Source organism: Sylvia atricapilla, chromosome W, assembly GCF_009819655.1.
Source record: "Sylvia atricapilla isolate bSylAtr1 chromosome W, bSylAtr1.pri, whole genome shotgun sequence".
In the NCBI taxonomy this organism is placed as follows: Eukaryota; Metazoa; Chordata; class Aves; order Passeriformes; family Sylviidae; genus Sylvia; species Sylvia atricapilla.
The window spans coordinates 6,143,514-6,163,177 of NC_089173.1; the positions used below are offsets into that span (position 1 = coordinate 6,143,514).

Sequence of the window (19,664 nt, forward strand, 5' to 3'; positions counted from 1 at the left end):
CCTCCACTCTCCATCAGGATGGCTCCAGGGTGTGACACAGCAAAAGGGAGACTTCCCATCCTCCATCCTGGTTTGGGCTGCCTGGAGAGGTCAGTATTCTATGGAGGCACTGCAAAAATCAGAGCACTTGGGAAAACTCTCACAAAACAGGGCTGAATTCCTAAAAAAATATTGGGAAATTCCTTGAAGCATCATAGTGCACATGGTGCAAAGGAAAAAGTCCTGCAAAGCACAATGAAATTTTTTTTTTAATCACCAGGAAAATTCCTAGAATTCCTCATCTGAGGAATTTCTAGGAAACAGTGGAAGAGTCTGAGACAAGTCCTTAGCTGAGGTTTCCTGGATGGAGAAGTTTCTTAAAAGTATTTGGAGGATTTCATACTGATATCCTAGACTGAAGAATTTCTTGAGAGCCCTTGTGGGAGTCTTGGAATTCATTGGGATGCTCCTAGACAGGTTGCCGATAAGGAAATGCCAGAAAACTTCTGAAAGACAGAAAACTCAGGGGAAAAATGGAAGATTTTGGAGAAGTTTCTAGGTGAAGGAAAGTCAGGGAAGCTCTAGGGCATTCTTTGAAATATTTCAGATTGGAGAAGTCTAATGAAGCCCTTGAACATTCCTGGAAATGTTCTAGACACAAGTAATAGGAGATTCCTGGGAAGCCTTGGTGTTGCAAGAAAGGCTGAAGGATTTAAGAAGAACATGCCCTACCCAAATTCACAGGACAAAACCCCATAGGAACTGTTGTGCTGTGGGTCCCTAGAAAGCTCCAGGAATTTCCCAGGAGGTTCCAGGTGAAGGACATGGTGCCCACCCTGATCTTCTTTACTTTCCATCCTGGGTCTGGCAGGATTTGCCTGGAGCTGATCCTGTTTTTCTCATGGATGCAGAGCTGACCCTGCAGATCTGATCTCATGGTGGTGAGAAGTCTCCTCTGGTGACAATTTCCACAGCTCCATGAAGCCACTTGGTGGGAAAAGCATCAAATCCATTATCCAAGGATCACATTGTAAATTTTCCCATTCCAAACCTCTATAACTTTAAGTTGTCTCTTTATCCCCTTTTTCCTGGTTCATTTAAACTCTTTCCACACAGGTGTTATCTCAAACCCTGGATCAATGTGATGCTTTCCCCCACCATCTCCTCGTTCCCTGGCGTGGATCCGTCAGAGCTGAGAGGCAACAGATGAAGGAAATAAAGGACATTTCCCCTTTTGTTCTCTTTCCTTGCTCCAGGAGTACTTAATATTCCACTTACCTTTTTTGACTCTTGCTAATCATTGAAAGGAGGCTTTCAAAGGGGCTCGGCAGCTTCTCTGAGATCTTGTTAAATCCCAAAAATTGTTGATACGGACCCACTGCACATGTCTGGATGGGGAGAAAAGCTTTTCATGTTCATTACTCTGCAATTATGATCAGGGAAGTTCATCTGCCATTTTATTGCTCTGTTCCATACAATCATTCAATTCCCCTGCAATTCTTCAGTGCCAGGAGTAATTTGGAGCTGCTCTTAAGTGCTTGGCTGTGCTCTTCCCTCTCCTGGATCATTTTGGGGGGCACCAGAGGAGGTTTCTGGCCAAACTCCTGTGGGATCTTGTTGAAAGCCCTCTTTCCTGCACAAACAGGCTGTTCCCCAAATCCTGCCATCCTTAACCAGAGATTAACATTCCCATTAATCCCCGGGCTGGTCTTGCCTCACCAGCTTCAGCTGAGCGACCTTGCAGAGACCTTTTAGAAATCCCAAATATTGCAACTTCTCTGCCCCAAGCCTCATCCAAGAGCTCAATTACAGCATGGCTGGTGTGGACAGAACAGCCCCAGGACTGCCAGGGCTCAGTGCTCATCCCACTTTTTTCCTGGAGCACCTGAAGCTGGAGACTTGGCAGATCTCTATCCCAAGCAGTGCATGAGCTGAGTGACCTGGAAATTCATGGACATCTTCAGCTGCTGGGGCAGGAGGGATGATCATTAGAATCACAGAAACTCTCTGGGACTGTGGAGTCCAACCATGCCCCAGCACTGCAAAGACCACCGCTGACCATGTCCCCAAGTGCCACATCCACACAGCTTTTAAATCCCTCCAGGGATGAGGACTCCACCCCTGTGCCAGGGCTGGACAACACTTTCCATGAGAAATTTTCCCTAATATCCCAGCTAAACCTGCCTTGGCACAGCTTGAGGCCGTTTCCTCTCATCTTGTCCCTGTTCCCTGGAAGCAGAGCCCGATCCCCCCTGGCCGCACCCTTCTGTCAGGGAGTTGTGCAGAGCCAGAAGGTCCCCCCTGAGCCTCCTTTTCTCTGAGCCCCTCCCAGCTCCTTCAGCCACTCCTGGTGCTCCAGACCCTTCCCCAGCTCCATTCCCTACCCTGGACATCCACCAGCCCCTCAATGCAGCAGCACAAGAACAGCAGAAGGTAGAGAGGGATTTGGGAAAAGCTCTTTGGACTTGACAAAAGCTCTTGAGGTGCTGCTGATGGTCCTGGCTCCTTCAGCCAACATCCGCCAAGGCTGGACAACTGGGAGGAAGGGGGCAGCCAAAGGGCCTCTTCTGATCCAATTTTTCTCCCTTCTTGAGTGAGGAGTTTGACGGGAATTGGTTTAAAGTAAACAGAGGAGTCCTTGGGGCAGGCTCTGCAGGGCTGGCAGGATCTGCTGGGGTTGGTGCTCCCCCAGACAGGGAGGATGAGGCGTGGAATATTTCCCAGCATCCATAGGATGTTAGTTTTCAGACTTCATCAATAAGACTCTTCTCCTGTGGCTCCCCAAAGTGTTTATGGAAGAGATACAGGAAGGGAGGAAGATCAAGCCTGCTCTGGCGAAGCCTTGCTGGCTTTATTTGTGGTTTATGAGCTGACCAGACCTTGGTGGCTCCATTTTAATTTGTTTTGATCTGGCTGTGATTTATGATGATAATTCTGAAATGTTTTGACAGGCATGAGTCTCATCCGTCTGGGCTGCTCTGCCGGGAGTTCCGGGGCAGTGCTCTCACAGCCCCGCTTTTCCATAAAATCCCAAAAATTCAGAGAGGGAGATGATGCCCATCCTAAGGATGAGGCACCCGCATCCACCTGGGAAGATTTGACTTGCTCATGGCCTTTCCCTCTGTTTGCAGCCTTTGTGGGGTTTGCTGGTAGCGCCTTTCTGAACTTTGGGAATGGTTTTCCAACAGATGTTTGGGCTCTCAAGTTGCATTTTTTGTTTTTCCCCAAAAACTGTGTCATGTTTGCACACATTTCATACTTTTAGTTAATAAATTCTCAGCTGCAAACTACATTTCTGGGAGGATCATTCCTTTGTGTTTCCAGTGAAAATGGGAACATTTCAATAAGTCATTTTTGGGTTCTTTTTAAGTTTGTTTTTTTTTTTTTTGTTTTTTTTTTGTTTTTTTTTTTTTATGGACAATACTTGGAGCTGCTGGCTGGGTTTGAGGACATGTCAGATGTACCTGTTTGGAGGGGTGGTGGGGTGAGCTGAGCTGGGCCCCCAAGACCAAGGGAGATGTGGAAAGATGCCAGTGGTTCCCAGGGATCAGCAGGATTACATCAGAGGCAGCACCTTCCCCACCTCCTGTTTACAGTCCTTCCATCCAAGTCTCCATCTCGGAGTCCTCAGGAGCTGGAGCCACACAGGAAATAAACATGGAATCACAGCATGGTCTGCGTTGGAAGTCACCTTAAATTCCATCTTGCCCCACCCCCTGCCATGAGCAGGGGCACCTTTCCCTATCCCAGGTTGTTCAAAGCCCCATCCAACCTGGTCTTGGACACTTCCGGGGATCCAGGGGCAGCCACAGCTTCTCTGGGCAACCTTCAGGCACTGGAAGGGGCTCTGAGATCTCTCTGGAGCCTTCTCTTCTCCGGGTGAACACCCCCTGCTCTCCCAGCTTGGCCTCAGAGCAGAGGAGCTTCAGCCCTCGGAGCAGCTCTGTGGCATCCTCTGAACTCCCTCCAGCAGCTCCACGTCCTTCCTGTGCTGGGAGCTCAGGGCTGGAGGCAACTCTGCTGGTGGGGTCTCACCTCAGCAAGACGGAATTTCCCCCTCCCTACTTCCCACGCCGGGGATCAGCCCAGGCCTTCGGGGGTTCTTGGGGCCCCGGGGCTGAACAGGCTCCAGCCATGGGCTGGTCCTGCTGGGTGTGCCCAGCCCTGTTGTTGGAAGCTTGGCATTGGCTTATCCCGATCAAGGAATCCCGATCCCTCCTGGGAATTAGGTATGTGTTGCCCTCAGCGCGGTTGTCTCCTCTGTTCTCACCTCTGATGGACTAAACCCGCCCCTCTTTGCCATTCGCTTCTCAGGGCAGCGCGAAGGTAAAATTGCCTCCTGCTAATTTATGCAGACTCCCTCTCCTCTTCCTGTACGCTGCTGCCCATTCCCCTCCGGGCCGTGCCCACTGGGAGCCCTTGGAAGGATGGGATGGCTCGGACTGGGGGCGGCAGGGACCCCCTGTGCCCCCCACGGTGGGAGGTTTCACACAGCCGGGCATCCATCGGGCTCCCGATGCTCTCCCGATGCTCTCCGTACCTCCAGGCAGGGCTTATCTGCGCTGGACATGCCTTGGAGGCAGCGCTGAAATGGATGCTGTTCACTGAGCTCCTTAATTCCTTTTAATTGCATATTATTAAAGAACAAGATTTAAATAACGTCAGGGGGAGGAAGGAAAAAACACCTCGATAAAAACAAGCTGAAGGAGGGAGCGGAGAAGCTTCCCGTGGTGCCGAGAGGAGTTACCACGAGGAGTCGAGGAGTCGTCAGCAAAGGCTTCCAGGTTTCCTATTGTTCCTTCAAATCTGCTTTGAGTTTTAGCAAATCCCCGAAGATTGCCCATGAATAGTCATGCGAGAGCTGCCCTTGCCTGTGCTCCAGCCACTATCCCAAAAAACCATATTCCTGGCAAAAAGGAGATGAGAAAAAGCACCAGGTTTTCCTTGAATATTCCTTATTGTTCGGGCAAAGCTTGTAGGCACTTGCACTGAGATCTGATAGGAAAATATTTGCCCAATTATGGAATGGAAACGGTCCTGGGGGTCGCAGCCAAGGGAGGGAGCAACTCCCGAGGCTCTGCCGGCCCAGGCCGGGCACGACGCCCCTGCCAGGCAGGGACAGCTGCCCCTGCCCCTCCTGGCACAGCCCTGCGCGTGTGGGTGTCGAACTCTGAGCAAAAAAATAATCCCGAGCACCTGGGGGAAAGGAGCCAGAACACTGCGGGAAAACTTCTCTTGATGACCCCTTGGTGTGCTCAGGGGTCGGGGAATGGGAGATGAATCCCAGGTTTGCCCTGAGTGATGGAGGCAGATCATGGGATTCGTCCCAAGAAAACACCTTGGAAAGGGCATTTGGAGAGGGATTCGTTGTGTCTCCTTGGAGCTAATTGGGATCATACTGGGAGGTGGGAAGAGGGTGCTCAGGAACCGGTGGCTCTTGGCATGTCCGGGGGTTCTCGGTGGCATGAAGGATTCACTCAGGTCTTGGAATTTGCCCCAAGTTGCCTCATCTTTTCTTGGTAGGAAAGACCTTTCCCCCAACGAATTTTCTAGAAGTTACTCTGGACTTGGATGTTGAGATTTCAAATATCAAAGGAACAAAAAGCCATGGATCACACATTTCTCTCTACTGTGTCCGGTAATTCCACCAGCCATCCACTTTCCCTGGAATTCAGTTTTTCAGTGGAAATGCAGGAGGAAAATGGAAAAAAAAAAAAAAAAAAAAAAAAAAAAAAAAAAAAAAAAAAGAAGAATGAGATGGTAAATGAGAAGGAAATGGGAGAATGGGATGCTGGCAGGGCAGGAGCTCCTGCACCTCTGGAACCAAATGCTCTGGGTTTGGGGTCTCTTTCTTCTGTGCCGAACCCAAAACTGCCTGGTCAGAGCCCAGAAATTCTTTTGACCATGTCTGAAGCTGGGGGGAAAAAAGGAGAGCAGGGATATCCCTTGGCTCTCAGAGATGTCTCTTGGCCCACAGAGGGGTCCCTTGGATCACCAGGATGTCCCTGGGCTCTCGGGGTGTCCCTGTGCAACCAGGAATGGCAGAGGGAGCGGGGAACAGCTGCGGGAGCAGGCGGAGGTTCGGCCGCACGGGGCCGGTCCCTGCCGTAGCTGCAGCTCGTTAAAATCTGGCTGGAGGCGAGAGAGATCCCTCGATAAAGATGAGAAGTCGAGGGTAAGTACAGTAATCTCCCAACTTCCCACCGGGGTGTGAGCGCCCAGGTTGTAAATAGGCTGGAATCAAAGACTCATAAACTATGCAAATTGCCTCGTGTGTGTCTCCTTACCATGTCTTTGCCCCTCACCTCCTTCCTCCGAGTCTCTTCTCTCTCTCTCCTCTTTCCATGAGCTCTGCTCTGCTCCCGAGCCTGTTCGGGCGAGGGAGGCATGATTTCAAAGGCATTTTTGTGGTTCTGGGCAGCAAGTAAAAAAAAAAGTCTGCTTTTTTTCCCCCTGCCCCCCTCCCTATTCCAGACTCAGGGACACATCACCCCAAACCTACACAGCCATCAAAATAAACATTAACTAAGATATTTCCAGTGATCTTCACTGTCACAAATTACCAGCCCCACAAAAGCAGTGCTGCAACTGCTCAGGATGTTGTTCAGTTTATCCCTTTTTGAGATTGCTGAGAGATAAAACTTTCCTCTCCACTTTCCTCTTCTGCCTTTCAGCCCATCCTGCTCCGCACAGGTAGCCATCAGCAGCACCACGGGGCTGCATCCCCAAAACCTGCAGTGGGGCATGGAGTGATGTCTGAGTGGGAATTGAATCACAGAGCCATGATCCGCCTAAATGGGAGGATTATACAAACTTGTGCTCTGTGGGAAACTGGGATCCCCTCCTAGGTCCTGGGGGATCGGGATGGGGTGTGGGATGTAGGGGGGCTGGGGTGTGGGAATGTAAGGATGCAGGGATGCAGTGGTGTTGGGATGTAGAGGTGCAGGATGGCAGGGAATGCAGGGGTGTAGGGCCAGGGAATGCAGGGGATTAGAGGGGAGACAGGATGCAGGGGCACAGGGATACAGGATTGCAGGGAGTACAAGAGTGTAGGAGTGTGTGAGTGCAGGACTGAGGATGCAGGGATGCAGAAATGTAGGGATGCAGGAGCACAGGGATACAGGATTGCAGGGAGTACAAGAGTGTAGGAGTGCGTGAGTGCAGGACTGAGGATGCAGGGATGCAGAAATGTAGGGATGCAGAGCCACGTGGATTCAGGAGCACAGGGATACAGGAGTGCAGGGCTATAGGATTGCAGGAGAACAGGGTACAAGGGTGCAGCAGTGAGGAGTCCAGGGGGGCTGGATCTCCCTGTCCCGGCTCCCGCAGCTGCCCGGGAAGCAGCGTGGGCCGCCCGGAGCAGGCCGGCTGCCAGGAGCAGGAGCTGGCAGGGCAGGGTGGGGAAGCAGGAAAGGGAGCCCCGCTCCTCCTCCCCTCGGGGAGAGCTGTGGCTCTCGGCGGGAGGCTTGTGAGTACACACAGACTCTCTGGAGCCTCCCATATAAATCCTGGCAGGACGCAGCCAGCTCTGAGCTCATTCACGTGAGATCACCACTTCGGGGCACGCGGGTGGAGACGTGCCGGGAGCTCCGCGGGACCCTGCCCCGGGGGGCTGCCCGCCTCTTGGGAGCTAGGAGAAGAGCTCAGCCCATCCAACCCCTCTCCCGCCAGGTCCCTCTTACAGCAACACCGTGCCCGTGTGGCCACACACAGCATTCCCCAACGTCCTGCAACCAGCTGGCAGGAACCTGCTGTCACGCCAGGGTACTGGCTCTGATCCTGGGGATGGCATGTGTGACACTGGGGATCAGCCCTGGCACTAGGGATGGAAGATCTGGCACTGGGTATCAGGTGTGACCCTTGGGATGGGAGATGGGACACTGGAGAAGGCGGGTGTGACACTGGGAATGGCAGGTTTGACCCTGAGGATGGTGAGTTTGACCCTGAGGATGGAAGTTGTGATACTGAAGATGGAAATTGCGACACTGCAAGTGGATGATCTTGAGACAGAGATTTAAAAATTCTGGCCCATCTCTTATAGTAAAACTCAAGAAAACGGTATTTTAGAAGACATTTAGTGAATATCGAACCTTGTCATCCTTTGCATACTTTAAAGAACTGCAAGCATCTGGGTCCCCTCGATGATAATAAAGGTCTAACCCAAACACAACAGGATAACAGAGCTAAGAATGCAGATAAGGAGAAGAATGCAGACTTTTAGCCGGCAGAAACTGAGTTCTCCCTTGAAAGAGGGCCAAAAGGGCCAAAGATAAAGGTGAAGAGTTCACTGAGGAAGACTCCGTTTCCTTCATCTCAGAGACCCCGAGACCACCACGATGAACTGAGCATGGCCAGAAGGACGTGGAGTTAATTACCATACAAGGCGAGGAAGGGCGGGGCTAGAGAATGAATATGTATGAGGCAAATTGTGCAGTGTCATGCACATGTAAACCCTCAGAGAATAATAAGAGGGGCAAGCTCTCTGGTGTTCATGCGTGTCTTTGGTGAAATTATTCCCCACGCATCTCGACTTCGACTCAATACATACCTCTCTAACAACTATTATTAGTTGTGGAGTTCTTTCCTCCTCGTTTCAATCTCATCATAGGGATGGAAGGTCTGGTCCTGGGAATGGTAGATCTGGCCATGGGGATGACAGTTGTGGCACTGGGAATGGAAGATTCAGTCCTGGGAATAGCGGATCTGATGCTGGGGACAGCAACACTTGGATTTCCCACCCCGGCCAAGGAGCAGAGGCCACGGCAGGTGAGGGAACAGCTCTGGGAACGGCGATGCCTCGGGCGCATCCATCGGCAGCCGCGTGTCCCGGCACAGCCTCAGGCTCTCGGCATTCCCCTGGCATAGGACAGCCCCAGGTCACCTCCTGCTCCTCTGCCACCCTCCACCGCTTTTCCTTTGGTGTTCAAACCCTGCGAGAGCTTTGTCTGCAGTTGCGACTTCTCCCGGCTGCTGCCGCTCCAAAGAAAACAGATCCATGTGTTTGAAAATCTCGGCTTACACAGCATTCCTCCAGCTTCTGCTCCTTTTGGGGGCTTCTCCTTCTCTCTCTGCCTCGCTGACCTGAAAATGCACTTTGTGTTTTCCCTGGGAGAGATGGATGAGTAGAGCTCCGGCATAGCTGCATATTAAACCCCACGGATTTTCCCGAGGTGCTGCTGCCGCCGCTCTCCCGCTCCAGTAACTTTTTATTCACTCGCCCCAGATAGACCCGAGTAGATTTTTTTTCTCCCCGCTAACAAAATCATGGCGTTTCCTGTGCTCCTTTCTGGCTGTTTAGGCCCCTTTCATGTCCTCCTACCTGTGGCAGGACGGCCGGCCCCGCACACCGGGATAGCGGCGGGAATTTCAGCGGGAATTCCAGGGACAAGCTGCTTATCTTCCCTGCCAGGTCATTAACGAGCTGGTGGTGCCTTTTGCAGGTCATTAAGAGAGATGTTAAGGAATGACCTCGGCAGTGTCCTCTTGGATATATTCCTGCCTCCTCCAACAAGCTCTGCACGAGTGGGTACATTGCTACCTCATATATATATATATATATACACGCACATGTATATGTATATGTAACATATATAAATGTATATAAAATATACATATATATATATTAAAATACAAAAATTCCTATATCACATAAATATATAAAATCCATATATACCCACATATAAATATATACTAATACATATATACCCACATATCTATCTCCAAAATTACATACATATATATATACATTAATATATATCTATAGATGGTTTATTTTCCCACCATATTCCTCGTGTAATCTCCCACTGTGCTGTTCAGGGCTGCTCCTTCTCTAGCCAATTTAAGGCATTTTCCTGATATTTTCAACAATAGTGGTCAAAGAGTCAAAGGCAGCTCCCTGGCATGTCTCACCCCTCACCTTTGTTCTTACAAGAGTGAGGTGATTCACTTCTGGTGGGGGTTTTAGGATGCATTGCTTGGTTTTCTGGGAATATCTGGATGCTCAGGACCCCTCTGTTGCACTCTCTCCATGTTTAGGGTGGCACTTGCTGCCTGCCAGGGATTTTTCTTGGCGTTTTTGTTGTCCCTTCCCTCTCCCTTTGTCAGCCCTCAGCCCCACTCTGCTCTTTCCCAGGGCACAGCCAAAGTCATAGATTTGCTGGAGATGGGGAATGATGTGTCCTGTCCTAGACAGCAGCGGGAAGGCAGAGCCAGGAGGGAATTCAGCCTTTCTCACCCATTTCTGTGGGCCTTATTCATTGAAGCCAATATTCCTCCCTTCCCAGAGGTCCTGAGGAAAGGGAGCTGCTCCAGTGAGGATGTTTAGGATTAAACCTCTACTTCAGTCCCATTAAAGCTCCTGATTAAAGGGCTGGACTCCAGACAATGCTTCCCTGACTTCCCAGCGCCGACAGCTGCTCCCCCAGCTCCCACTTTCCATCTCCAGCCCAACCCCTTTTCATCCACCTTTGAGCTTTTCCCTTTCTTTCAGGGTTTTATGATTTTTCTTTAATTTTTTTTAAAATCCCAAATCCATGAGTGGCCACTTCTGCAAGCGATAAAAATCTTATTCACTGTGTTTGGATTTTTTTTTCTCAGGCAATTGTAGCTTGCAACACCTTAATTATCACGGCTCTGAAAACCAGTTAAAGATTTTAATACTTCCTTCCCCAGCCTATTATGTAGTGACTTCTCAGACCCATAAAATGTTCCTCTGGAGCCCCATGGCCTCGTGCTGCTGCATTTCCCTGCTCTATCCTTTCCTGATGGATTAAACACTCCCAGCTCCCTCTTTCCCTCTCCCCTTGGGGCAGGTGGGAAGTGCCTGGATTTCCAGGTGGAAAATGGGGCTTTTTAAAATTGAAATCCTCTGACACACCCAGCAAAAATGTTGCATCATTTTAATCAGGCAGCACATCTGCAGAAGGTGCAAGATTCCTGGAGCCTGAGCGTGGGAATGATGGGATAAATCACAGGAAAGGCGAATCCTTGACATCACCTTCATTGCTGGTTTTGATGCTCTGATTTCTCTGCTTCCCTGGCACCCATCCTGCCTGGCTGTTATTCCATGGGTACAAGGCCCTTTGGATATCTCTGTGCATCCTATATACTTAAAAAAAAAAAATCCCTGTTTTTTTTTTTTTTTTTTTTTTTTTTTTTTTTTTTTTTTTTTTTAATAGAGATTTGGGTTAATCACAAATTTTGGCTCCATCTGTGCAGAAAAGCTCCTTGGAAAATTCTCCTTGGAAAAGCACTTTCCAGGGAGAGGGGCTGTGCCTCTTCCAGGGTGTTGGGGATACATGTGCCAACCTGGTGGGAACTCATCCCTTTCATCCTATAAAACACTTAAGGAGAATATCTCCCTGGTCCCATGGTGCCTGTGGGATGAGAGAAGTTTATTCCCCACCAGTCCTTTATTTAGGTGAGTTTTAAATAACTCCAGCACTTTTCTGGGGGAACCATCCCCCGGATTTCTGCACTAAGCACTTTTTCCTGATGTTCAGCCAAATTTTTTTTCCCTCTGTTTTATCTCATTTCTCTATATTTTTTTTTCTGCTCAGAAATTTCTCAGGTAATTTTAATGTGAAGTGGCTCTGGAATACATTGGGGTGCAGCTCATCACTTGATGAGGGGCTGATTTGTCTCAGAGAGTCTCTGCCACCAGGGAGGGAGGCAGGAGAGCTGGGAATTTTGGGAATGATGCCGAGTGTCACCAGTCCATTCTTTTTAGAATGGAGCAGGTGAGGGAAAATCGCCCAGATCATCCCCAAAAATGTTTTAATGAGGTTTCAAGGGAGGTGAAGAGGGAGGAGAAGGAAGCTAAGAGTCCAAAATCCACAAGGGGTGGGAAGGGCACAGTGGCATGTGTGGGAAGAGGGCATGGATAGGGCACAAGGTAGTTCATGGGCTCCAAAAAGGTGAAGAATTTGGGAATTCAACAGTGCCCTTTCTTGTCCCTCACCATTTGCTGGTGAGGACTCTGGGGAGCATCAGGTCTGTGGGTGGCTTTTGGAACCCTCATGGAATGGGAGCCTGGAGCAGCACCCCAGGATGGAGCTGCCTAGGAGCTGAGTCCCCCAAAACTTGTGACATCCACATGGGAATGTCCATGCCAGCCCCAGGAATGCTGCAGCAGGGCAGGAAAAGGGAAGGGAGATTGGAAATCCCAGTAACTCCTTATGGAAACACAAAGATCATCCAGCATGCCTGGGATTTTGGGCATGGATGGGGTTTGTTGTCCCCTGGACCTGCTCAGAGCCCCCTGGCTTGGCCCCCCAGGATTTAGATCCCTTCCTTCTCCCACTGGGAGCCCAGCCCAGATCCTGGTGTCACTGGTGCACCTGAGGCAGGGAACCATTACCCGTTTAATTTATTGATTTTTTTCCACCTGAATCATCCAAGGAATCACCCTGGTTGGTCACCACCGATTCCTTCCCATGGCTAGGTGGGAAAATCAAGTGCTCCACTTCCCTGGGCAGGTTTTTCCTGCTGTAGGATAACACCAGGAGGGCTGGGAAGGAGTTTTCCCATTCTTCCACCTCTCCAAGGTGTCCCACTGCCCTGGATGAGACCTGTTCCCATTCCACGGGGCCTCTCCCACCTTACGAGTGTTTGGTTTGGTGTCACCGACACATTCCAGAGTGGGCAGAGGCCACAGTCTGGGTTTTTCCTGGCGTGCCGGGCGTGGCTGTGCCATGGAACTCTCCATAAACTGGTGACCTTTGCAAGCTCATGCTTGGCTCACCTGTGCCTGGCTCACCTGCTCCTTCCCCTCATCCCAAGGATCCACATCCCCCGCAGCACCAAGCTGGTCCCCACTGGGGTGAGACCATGGGGTCTGATCCCAAAGTGTTCCCAAAGTGATCCTGAAGGGATCCTGTGCCCTCCTGGCCGGGGGTTGGGGGGGGGGAGGGGGGGGGAGTTGGGCACAGGGGAGCTGTGGGGACATCATCCTCCTTTCCAAAGGATTCCCGGGTTCTGGATCCCCACCTGAGCCTGTGCCGGGAGAGCGGCATCGCCATGGCAATGGGGCCTGATGTCATCGGCAGGGATGGAGGGGCAGGAGAGCGGGAACGGGCAGGGAATGGGCAGGGAATGGGCAGGGTGACCCAGAAATGGGCAGGGAGAGGGCAGGGAACAGGTAGGGAGAGCAGGAATGTGCCGGGAGCAGTTAGGGAGAGGACAGGGGATGGACAGGGAGAGCCAGGAACGGGCAGGGATCCAAGGTCCCTCTCCCAGGACACAGCCGGGTGCTTAAATATATATATATATATATATATATATATTTATATATAAAAAACACTTTTTTGGATGGTTTTTCTCCTCCTTCCTCAGGCATTTCTTTCTCCTTTGTGTTGGGGAAGATAAATCAGGGAAACTATAAATATGATTGCTTAGCAAAAGATTTTGAAAATATGAAACCTATAATCGAAATAGAAATGAAAGCTTACTTTGAGTTGTAGGATACTGAGTCTTGGTTACTATATAACCTGAAAACAATAGTCTGGCTAGCTGAAGGAGAATCCCTTTTGATTGAACAATACCTTTCTGCTGGCTAAGGGATCCAAAGGTCAATGTAGTAAAACAGAAGTCTAAAGAGTAGTTTTTAGAGTTTAAAATATAACACAGTATGGTAATATAGTAGTTCTTATAGGCTGTATGTAGATTCTATAGGATTTGTGTCTTGTATTGGTTGGTCACTGTAAATTAGAATATTCATCACAAAAGAAGATATAATGTATTGTAACAAAGACCTCGTTCTCTTACCTCTTACCTCTCCTCTTACTCACCCTACTCTTACCTCTTACTGCTTCTCTCTTACTGCTCCGCTCTTACTCCTGTCCTTTTCCCCCCACTCTTACATCTGGCTCTTCCCCCTACTCTTGCTCTCTCCTGCTGTCTTCCCCCTGCCACTTTGCTCTCTCACTCCCTTCTCTTAGCTCTCACCCTGCTGTTCTTTCTCCCTCTCTCTTTAGGACTTCCCTTCAGCCGAGGCTGGTGGCTGAAGGCAAGGCCCTTTTACCCACGACCCTTGCAATAAACCCACATGCTCTAGAATATACAGGTCAGCAGAGTACCTTGTCCCAGCCATCCGTGGATTCGCCTGCACTTTGGATCGGGATGGTTCTGAAGATCCCAAATCCCACTGCTCCCTGTGCCCAGGGAGTCCCCATCCCCAACGTGCCACCCTCAATTTGGGGTTTTCATGGAAAAGACAGAAAAATCACGTTTAAAACCTTGAATTTTTAATAAATTTTATTAATATGGAGCCAATTTGACCCTGCTTATATAATTTTTTTTATAATTTTCTGAATAGAAAGAGAACTAACTCTGCCATTTTTTGGAATTTTTGAGCTTTAATTTGAATTATTTTAATAAAAGCCGAAGGGACTCGGGGGGGGGGGGGGGATGGGGACGTTGGTTTATTTTTGTACTCCAAAGTGACTTTTTTGTTTGTTTTTCAATTTTCTCAACACAAATAAAAGCAACGCCAAAATTTGTTGGTTTATTTTTGTAACAGGAAGGAAATGACTTGAGGGTATTTTTTTAATTTCCTTAATAAAAAGTGATCAGACTCGGAAGGGGGTTTTATTTCATTAACAGAAATTAAACCAACTTCAAAGGGGTTTATTATTGTTCTTCTAATAGAAATTGAAGTCGTTCCAAGGATTTTCTTAATAGGAAGAAAATTAATTCTGGATTTTGGCTCCTCCCTCTCCATGGCCCAACTAAAAAAGTATTTAAAAATTACAAAAACTCCAAAAAGTCTAGAACACATTAAAAAATTTCCACAGAAATAAAAAACACACTTTAAATAAAATTTTAAAAGAACCCCAAAGCACTCAAAAATAAAAGAAATTTTTAAAAAGTTAAAAAAATTAAGGAAGAAAAGCTCCAAACAATTCTGGAAATGAAAAAAAAAAAAAAAAAAAAAAAAAAAAAGTTAATAAAAAAGTTCAGAAGACTTGAAAAAAATCAAGAAGTCTTGGAAAAAAATTTAAAAAAACCCCCCAAACCCTAAAAATCATTCCAAACTTTCGAAACCTAAAAAAACCTCCTAAAAAACCAAAGAAAAAAAAATAAAACTAAAACAAAAAAAAATTTAAGAAGCTTTAAAAATGTAAAACCCTCAAAAAATAAAAAGCCTTCAAAGAATTAAAAAGAAAATAAAAAAATGGCAAAACCTTCAAAATACTAAAAAAAACCAAACAAACCCTAATCAGAAATCTGAAAACATACATAAAAAAGGAAAAACTCTAAAAGTGTTTAAAAAAATCAAAAATCTGGGGAAAAAATAAAAAACCTGTAAAAAAGTAAAAAAAACCACCCCGAAATCTTTAAAAAAACTGGTAAAAGGAAAAATATTTTTAAAACGTTAAGAAGGTCCAAAAGGTTAAAAAAATATTTAAACAAAGCAAAAAAAGTCAGAAGTTACTAAAAAAACCCCTCAAAAAGTAAAAAGAATTGAAAAATCTTTTAAAAACGTGGGAAAAGTTTAAAAAATGAAAAACCTTCAAAAGTATTAAATATTTTTAAAAACTCTCGAAAAAAGTCCAAAAATATTGAAAGATCTTAAAAAAAACCCTTCGAAAAAAGTAAAAAAAAAATTAATTTATTGAGACCCTCTAAAATGTGAAACAAGTGGAAATCTTTATAAAAAAAGGAAAAAAACGAACAAAACGTTTGAAAAACCCTCGAAAAAATAGAAAAACTTAATTAATTTTGTTTTAAAATTAAAAATTTAAATACTCTCCAATCCGCTGGAAAAACCCGTCAAACCCCTTTAAACCCCTCCCAGTCCAGGGATTTTGTGGATTATTTCGGTTCCGTCTCGGCCCCGCCGTCGCTTCGGGCGTAGCCGGCCGCGTCCGCTGGGGGGCGCTGTAGGATCGTGGCTGAAGGGGAGGGCGAGGCCAAGCGCGACGCGCATCGGAGGGAGTGACGGGTTCGACGGGGATAGGGACGGGCCGGTGGGGCGACCATACTGGCGCTCTGCTAGTTCGTCCCCAACGCTGTCGCCACTTCACCCTCACCCCGGTTACCCGGTAGCAACGACCAGCAACCAGGGGGGCATAAAAAAAGCAAAAATCCTTCGCGCTCCCCTTAAGAACCCACAATGGGCGTGCCCTCTCGCAAGGCCCCTCCCATCCCCCGCTCCGCTCAGCCGTTGGCCGTCCGTCCGGGCTGTCTGCGTTGCTGCCTGTGCGGAGGGGTAGAGCCGCTGCCGCGGTGGGCGGTGTCTTAGACGGTGAGGGGAGGGAGGAGACGGTGGCGGAGCGTGATGGGCGCCTGACGCCCGGCCCGTCCCGCCGCCAAGGGACGATGGCGCGGCCCTGCGGCGGGCGGTGGCTGCTGGGTGTCCTGCTGGCCCTGTGCCGCCTCGCCGCACCGCTCGCCAAGAGCCTGGTGCCGGTGTCGTGGAGCTCCGCGAACCCCAAGTACGTGCGGCTAGAGAAGAGGGGGGTCTGGAGGGACGCGCCTCGCACCCCCTGCGGGGAAAAAGGCACCGAAACCGCGTTCTAAATGCGAATTTAACAAAAACAACGAGGTTTTTAAGGAAAAATCGCTCCGCGGCGTCGCGCTGCTTTTCGTAAAAAAAAAAAAAAAAACCAAAAACAAACCAAACAAACAAACAAACCCCCTCCTTTCCTTTTCTTCCTCCCCGTTTTTAACTATGTTTTTACTTCTCGCAGATTTTCCTCTTTTGAATCCCATTTTTATTTTTGGAAACCACGTTTTGTTTCTTGATTTTTAGGGAGTTTTTTTGTTGTTGTTGTTGTTTTTTTTTTTTTTTTTTTTTTTTCCCTCTGGCTTTTCTCATCTGAAGTCAGCCGCGGAGGAAGGCCGAGGGGATTTGTTCTGCCCCCACCTCGGGCTGGGTCCGAACAAAGCGGGTGGTGGGGCTGCTCCGCCTGTACAGACACCTAAATTCTATAAATTTATATATTTTTATATAAATCTATGGATGTGAACGCGGCTGCCGTGCAGGAACAATATGAAGGGTCAGGAGGAGGAGGAGTGGGGGGTGTTTGGTCGCCCCTACACCAGAGCTGGTGGTCAGGATGGGTCGGTGGCCCTTTCTCAGCTTTTATCTCGTAGATCATGGAATGTTTATTTACCTTACCCCTTTCTCCCTTCAAAAAATTTCTGCTTTTAGCCTGCTTTTTTTTTTTCCCCACCACACTTCTCAAGGCAAAAAATAACCCAAAAATAATCCAAAGAGTTTTTGAGGGTTGGAAAGAACTGAAACAATTTGGACAACCTTCCTGCCTGGACATGTATTCCAACCAAATGTTTATTTCCTTGGTTTCTTGGTGGGGAAAAAGGAACTTTGCAGGCACACTTAGTGTGTCCCCAGCTCTGGAAGCGCTGGGACAGTGACTCTGTCACTTCGTTCTCCGTGGTGTGTTTTTCCTTTCCTTTCTTTGGGAGTTGTGTCAGTTGGCTGGGAGCAGAGAGAGCCTTTTCCCTCGGGAATTGTCCTGCTGGATTTGTGAGCTTGGTGAGGGGTAGGCAAATTGGTTCCAGAAAATAGAGTTTTTATTTGGGAAAAGGGAGGTGGAGGTGGCTCCAGCTTGGTGGTGGAGGATGCCATGTCACTCCTTGTCCCTTCCTTATCCTGGGTTTTCCTTAAGCTGCTGAGGACTGGGAAGTTGTGAGGAAGCCATGGCCATCGGCTGGCACAGGGGTGACACTCTAGGACTTCCCACTGAGCCCTGGAGTGGTGGCCTTGGAGAGGTCCCTCCCTGGTGGGGCATCCAGGGAGAGCTTGAGGGATACCTTGGTTTTCCCAAACTGGGAGCTTGGTGGTTTTCTGCTCCCAGTTTTTGGAGCTCAGCGGTTTCTGCCTTTGGTTCACCCCTAGTTCAGAGCTCAGAGGTTGTCTGGATTCAGTTTCCCCCCAGTTCTGATCTTGATGGTTGCCCACTCTCAGTTCCCCCTGAATTCAGGGATTTGGGTTGTCCACCCTTGGTTTCCCCCAATTCAGAGCTCAGAGTTTGTCTGCTTCCAGTTTTCTCCCAGTTTGGAGCTTGGTGGTTGCCCACTCTCCATTCTCTAGGAATTTGGAGTTTGGGTATTGTCTGCTCTTGATTGTCCACGGATTTGGAGCTTGGAGGTTGTCTGCCCTGGACACAGCTTTCTGGGAACGTGCCATCCTGTGTGGGGCTGCTCCTGTGGGTGCTTCCCCGTCCCTGTATCCCCACAGGGACAGGAGGGAGTGGGAAGTGCCAGAAATGTTGATGTTTCCACCCAGGAATGGCTCTGCTGGGACATGCACGGGAAAAACCCATGGAAGTGTTTTGCCTCGGTGGAGACTTTTGGGGCCCAGCTGTGATCCCACTCAGATCCCTCCAATCTGTGCCCCTGTGGAGCAACCCCTCATCCTCATGTCCGGGATCTGCCTTTGGGATCTGTCACTTTCTTTCCCAGCTCCAAGCTTTGCTGTCTGCGTGGCATCGGGCAGAGCCTCCTCAGGGCCGCTCCCAGCAAGCCCCATTGAGGAAACCAGTCTGGGGATTGGTGTGCTGGGCAAAGTCCAGCTCCAGCTGGAGGAAAACTCATGCTCTTGGTAGAATTGGGATTATGTTCCAGATAGATCCATAAAAACCTTTTGCCACTGTACTTGGGCTTCCAAGCCCCTTCCTGGGGCAATGCCAGGGCTGTGCCAGCCCCCATCCCACTCTGCTGAGCTTTAGCTCTTGTTTTTAGAGTAAAGAGAGCTAAAGCTTTTAAAAATAACATGGCTAAGTGGAATTTTCCAGCGGATCCAAGGAGCAAGCGTGGCACTCTGGGCCTAGCCAACCTTGTTGCGATTGTTGTAAATAAGAAAAATATTTTCCTGCCCTTTCTGGGCAGCTGGGAGCTGTGGGCTCCAGCTCCACCAGCGGGTCTGGGGCTCCTGGTGTTATCAGAGGGATGCTGATAACACATCTGATAGATGGAATGATTTCCAAATCTGTGTGCTGGGTTGGGAAGGTCGGCTCCTGGGTATGTGTCCCAAAGCTAGTGGTGAAATCATCACCCACTTCCCACTGTGAGGATGCTGGGTCTTGAAAGGGAAAAAAATAGGCCTAGGAATGGTTTTGTTGGAAAAAGTGATAATTGTCTCAAACCTGTGCTTGAGATGAGCTCACCCTCTGAGTGAGCTTTCCCTGGGATGCCTGCAGAGCCCTTCAGAAGGGGGCTTGGAGAGGCAATATGGCTTTAATTTATTCCATCGTGTCCAAGGGGGGCTTTGGGGAAAGTGCTTCAGGGATTTACTCGTCCCCTTTGCTGTGCAGCCGGGGGGCAGTGGGAGCGTGGTCTCCTTGGACAGCTGGGAATTGCCGGAGGAATTCTGGCTAAATCCTTTCTCAACTCCCTTGGCTGTAATTTGGGGGAAATATTGACCCTGGTGGGCTCCTGTACCGACCATTAAAGAGAAGCATTCTTAATAAAATATGGTTTGGAAAATTCATATCAGGCTGGAATTTGCCTCCCCAGAAAGTATTTTAATAAGGAGATGGGGGAAACGGGACACATCATCCATGCAGCTCCAGAGAACGGCTCCTTTCACCTCTGCCTTTCCCTCTTCCCCTTCCAGACAGTTTTGCTCAGCTCCGAACTTGTTAAAAACCAAATAAATGCATTTATTTAAGAAAAAAAAAAAAAAAGATGAGGGGAAGAGGAAAAAAAAAAAAAACCAG

General features: G+C 48.7%; 1 protein-coding gene and 1 long non-coding RNA gene across 2 annotated transcripts in view; both read left to right on the forward strand.

Annotated features, from left to right (window-relative positions):
- LOC136373384 (uncharacterized) overlaps positions 1–19,664 on the forward strand; it is a 455,798-nt gene that overhangs the window by 19,271 nt on the left and 416,863 nt on the right. The gene's annotated exons all lie outside the window — the stretch shown is intronic.
- Positions 16,243–19,664, forward strand: part of LOC136373362 (ephrin-B1-like) — a 90,567-nt gene continuing 87,145 nt past the window's right edge. The window contains exon 1 of the mRNA XM_066338270.1: positions 16,243–16,415. Coding sequence (XP_066194367.1) covers positions 16,300–16,415 — 116 coding nt within the window. The 5' untranslated portion in view covers positions 16,243–16,299. The remainder of the gene's footprint in view (positions 16,416–19,664) is intronic.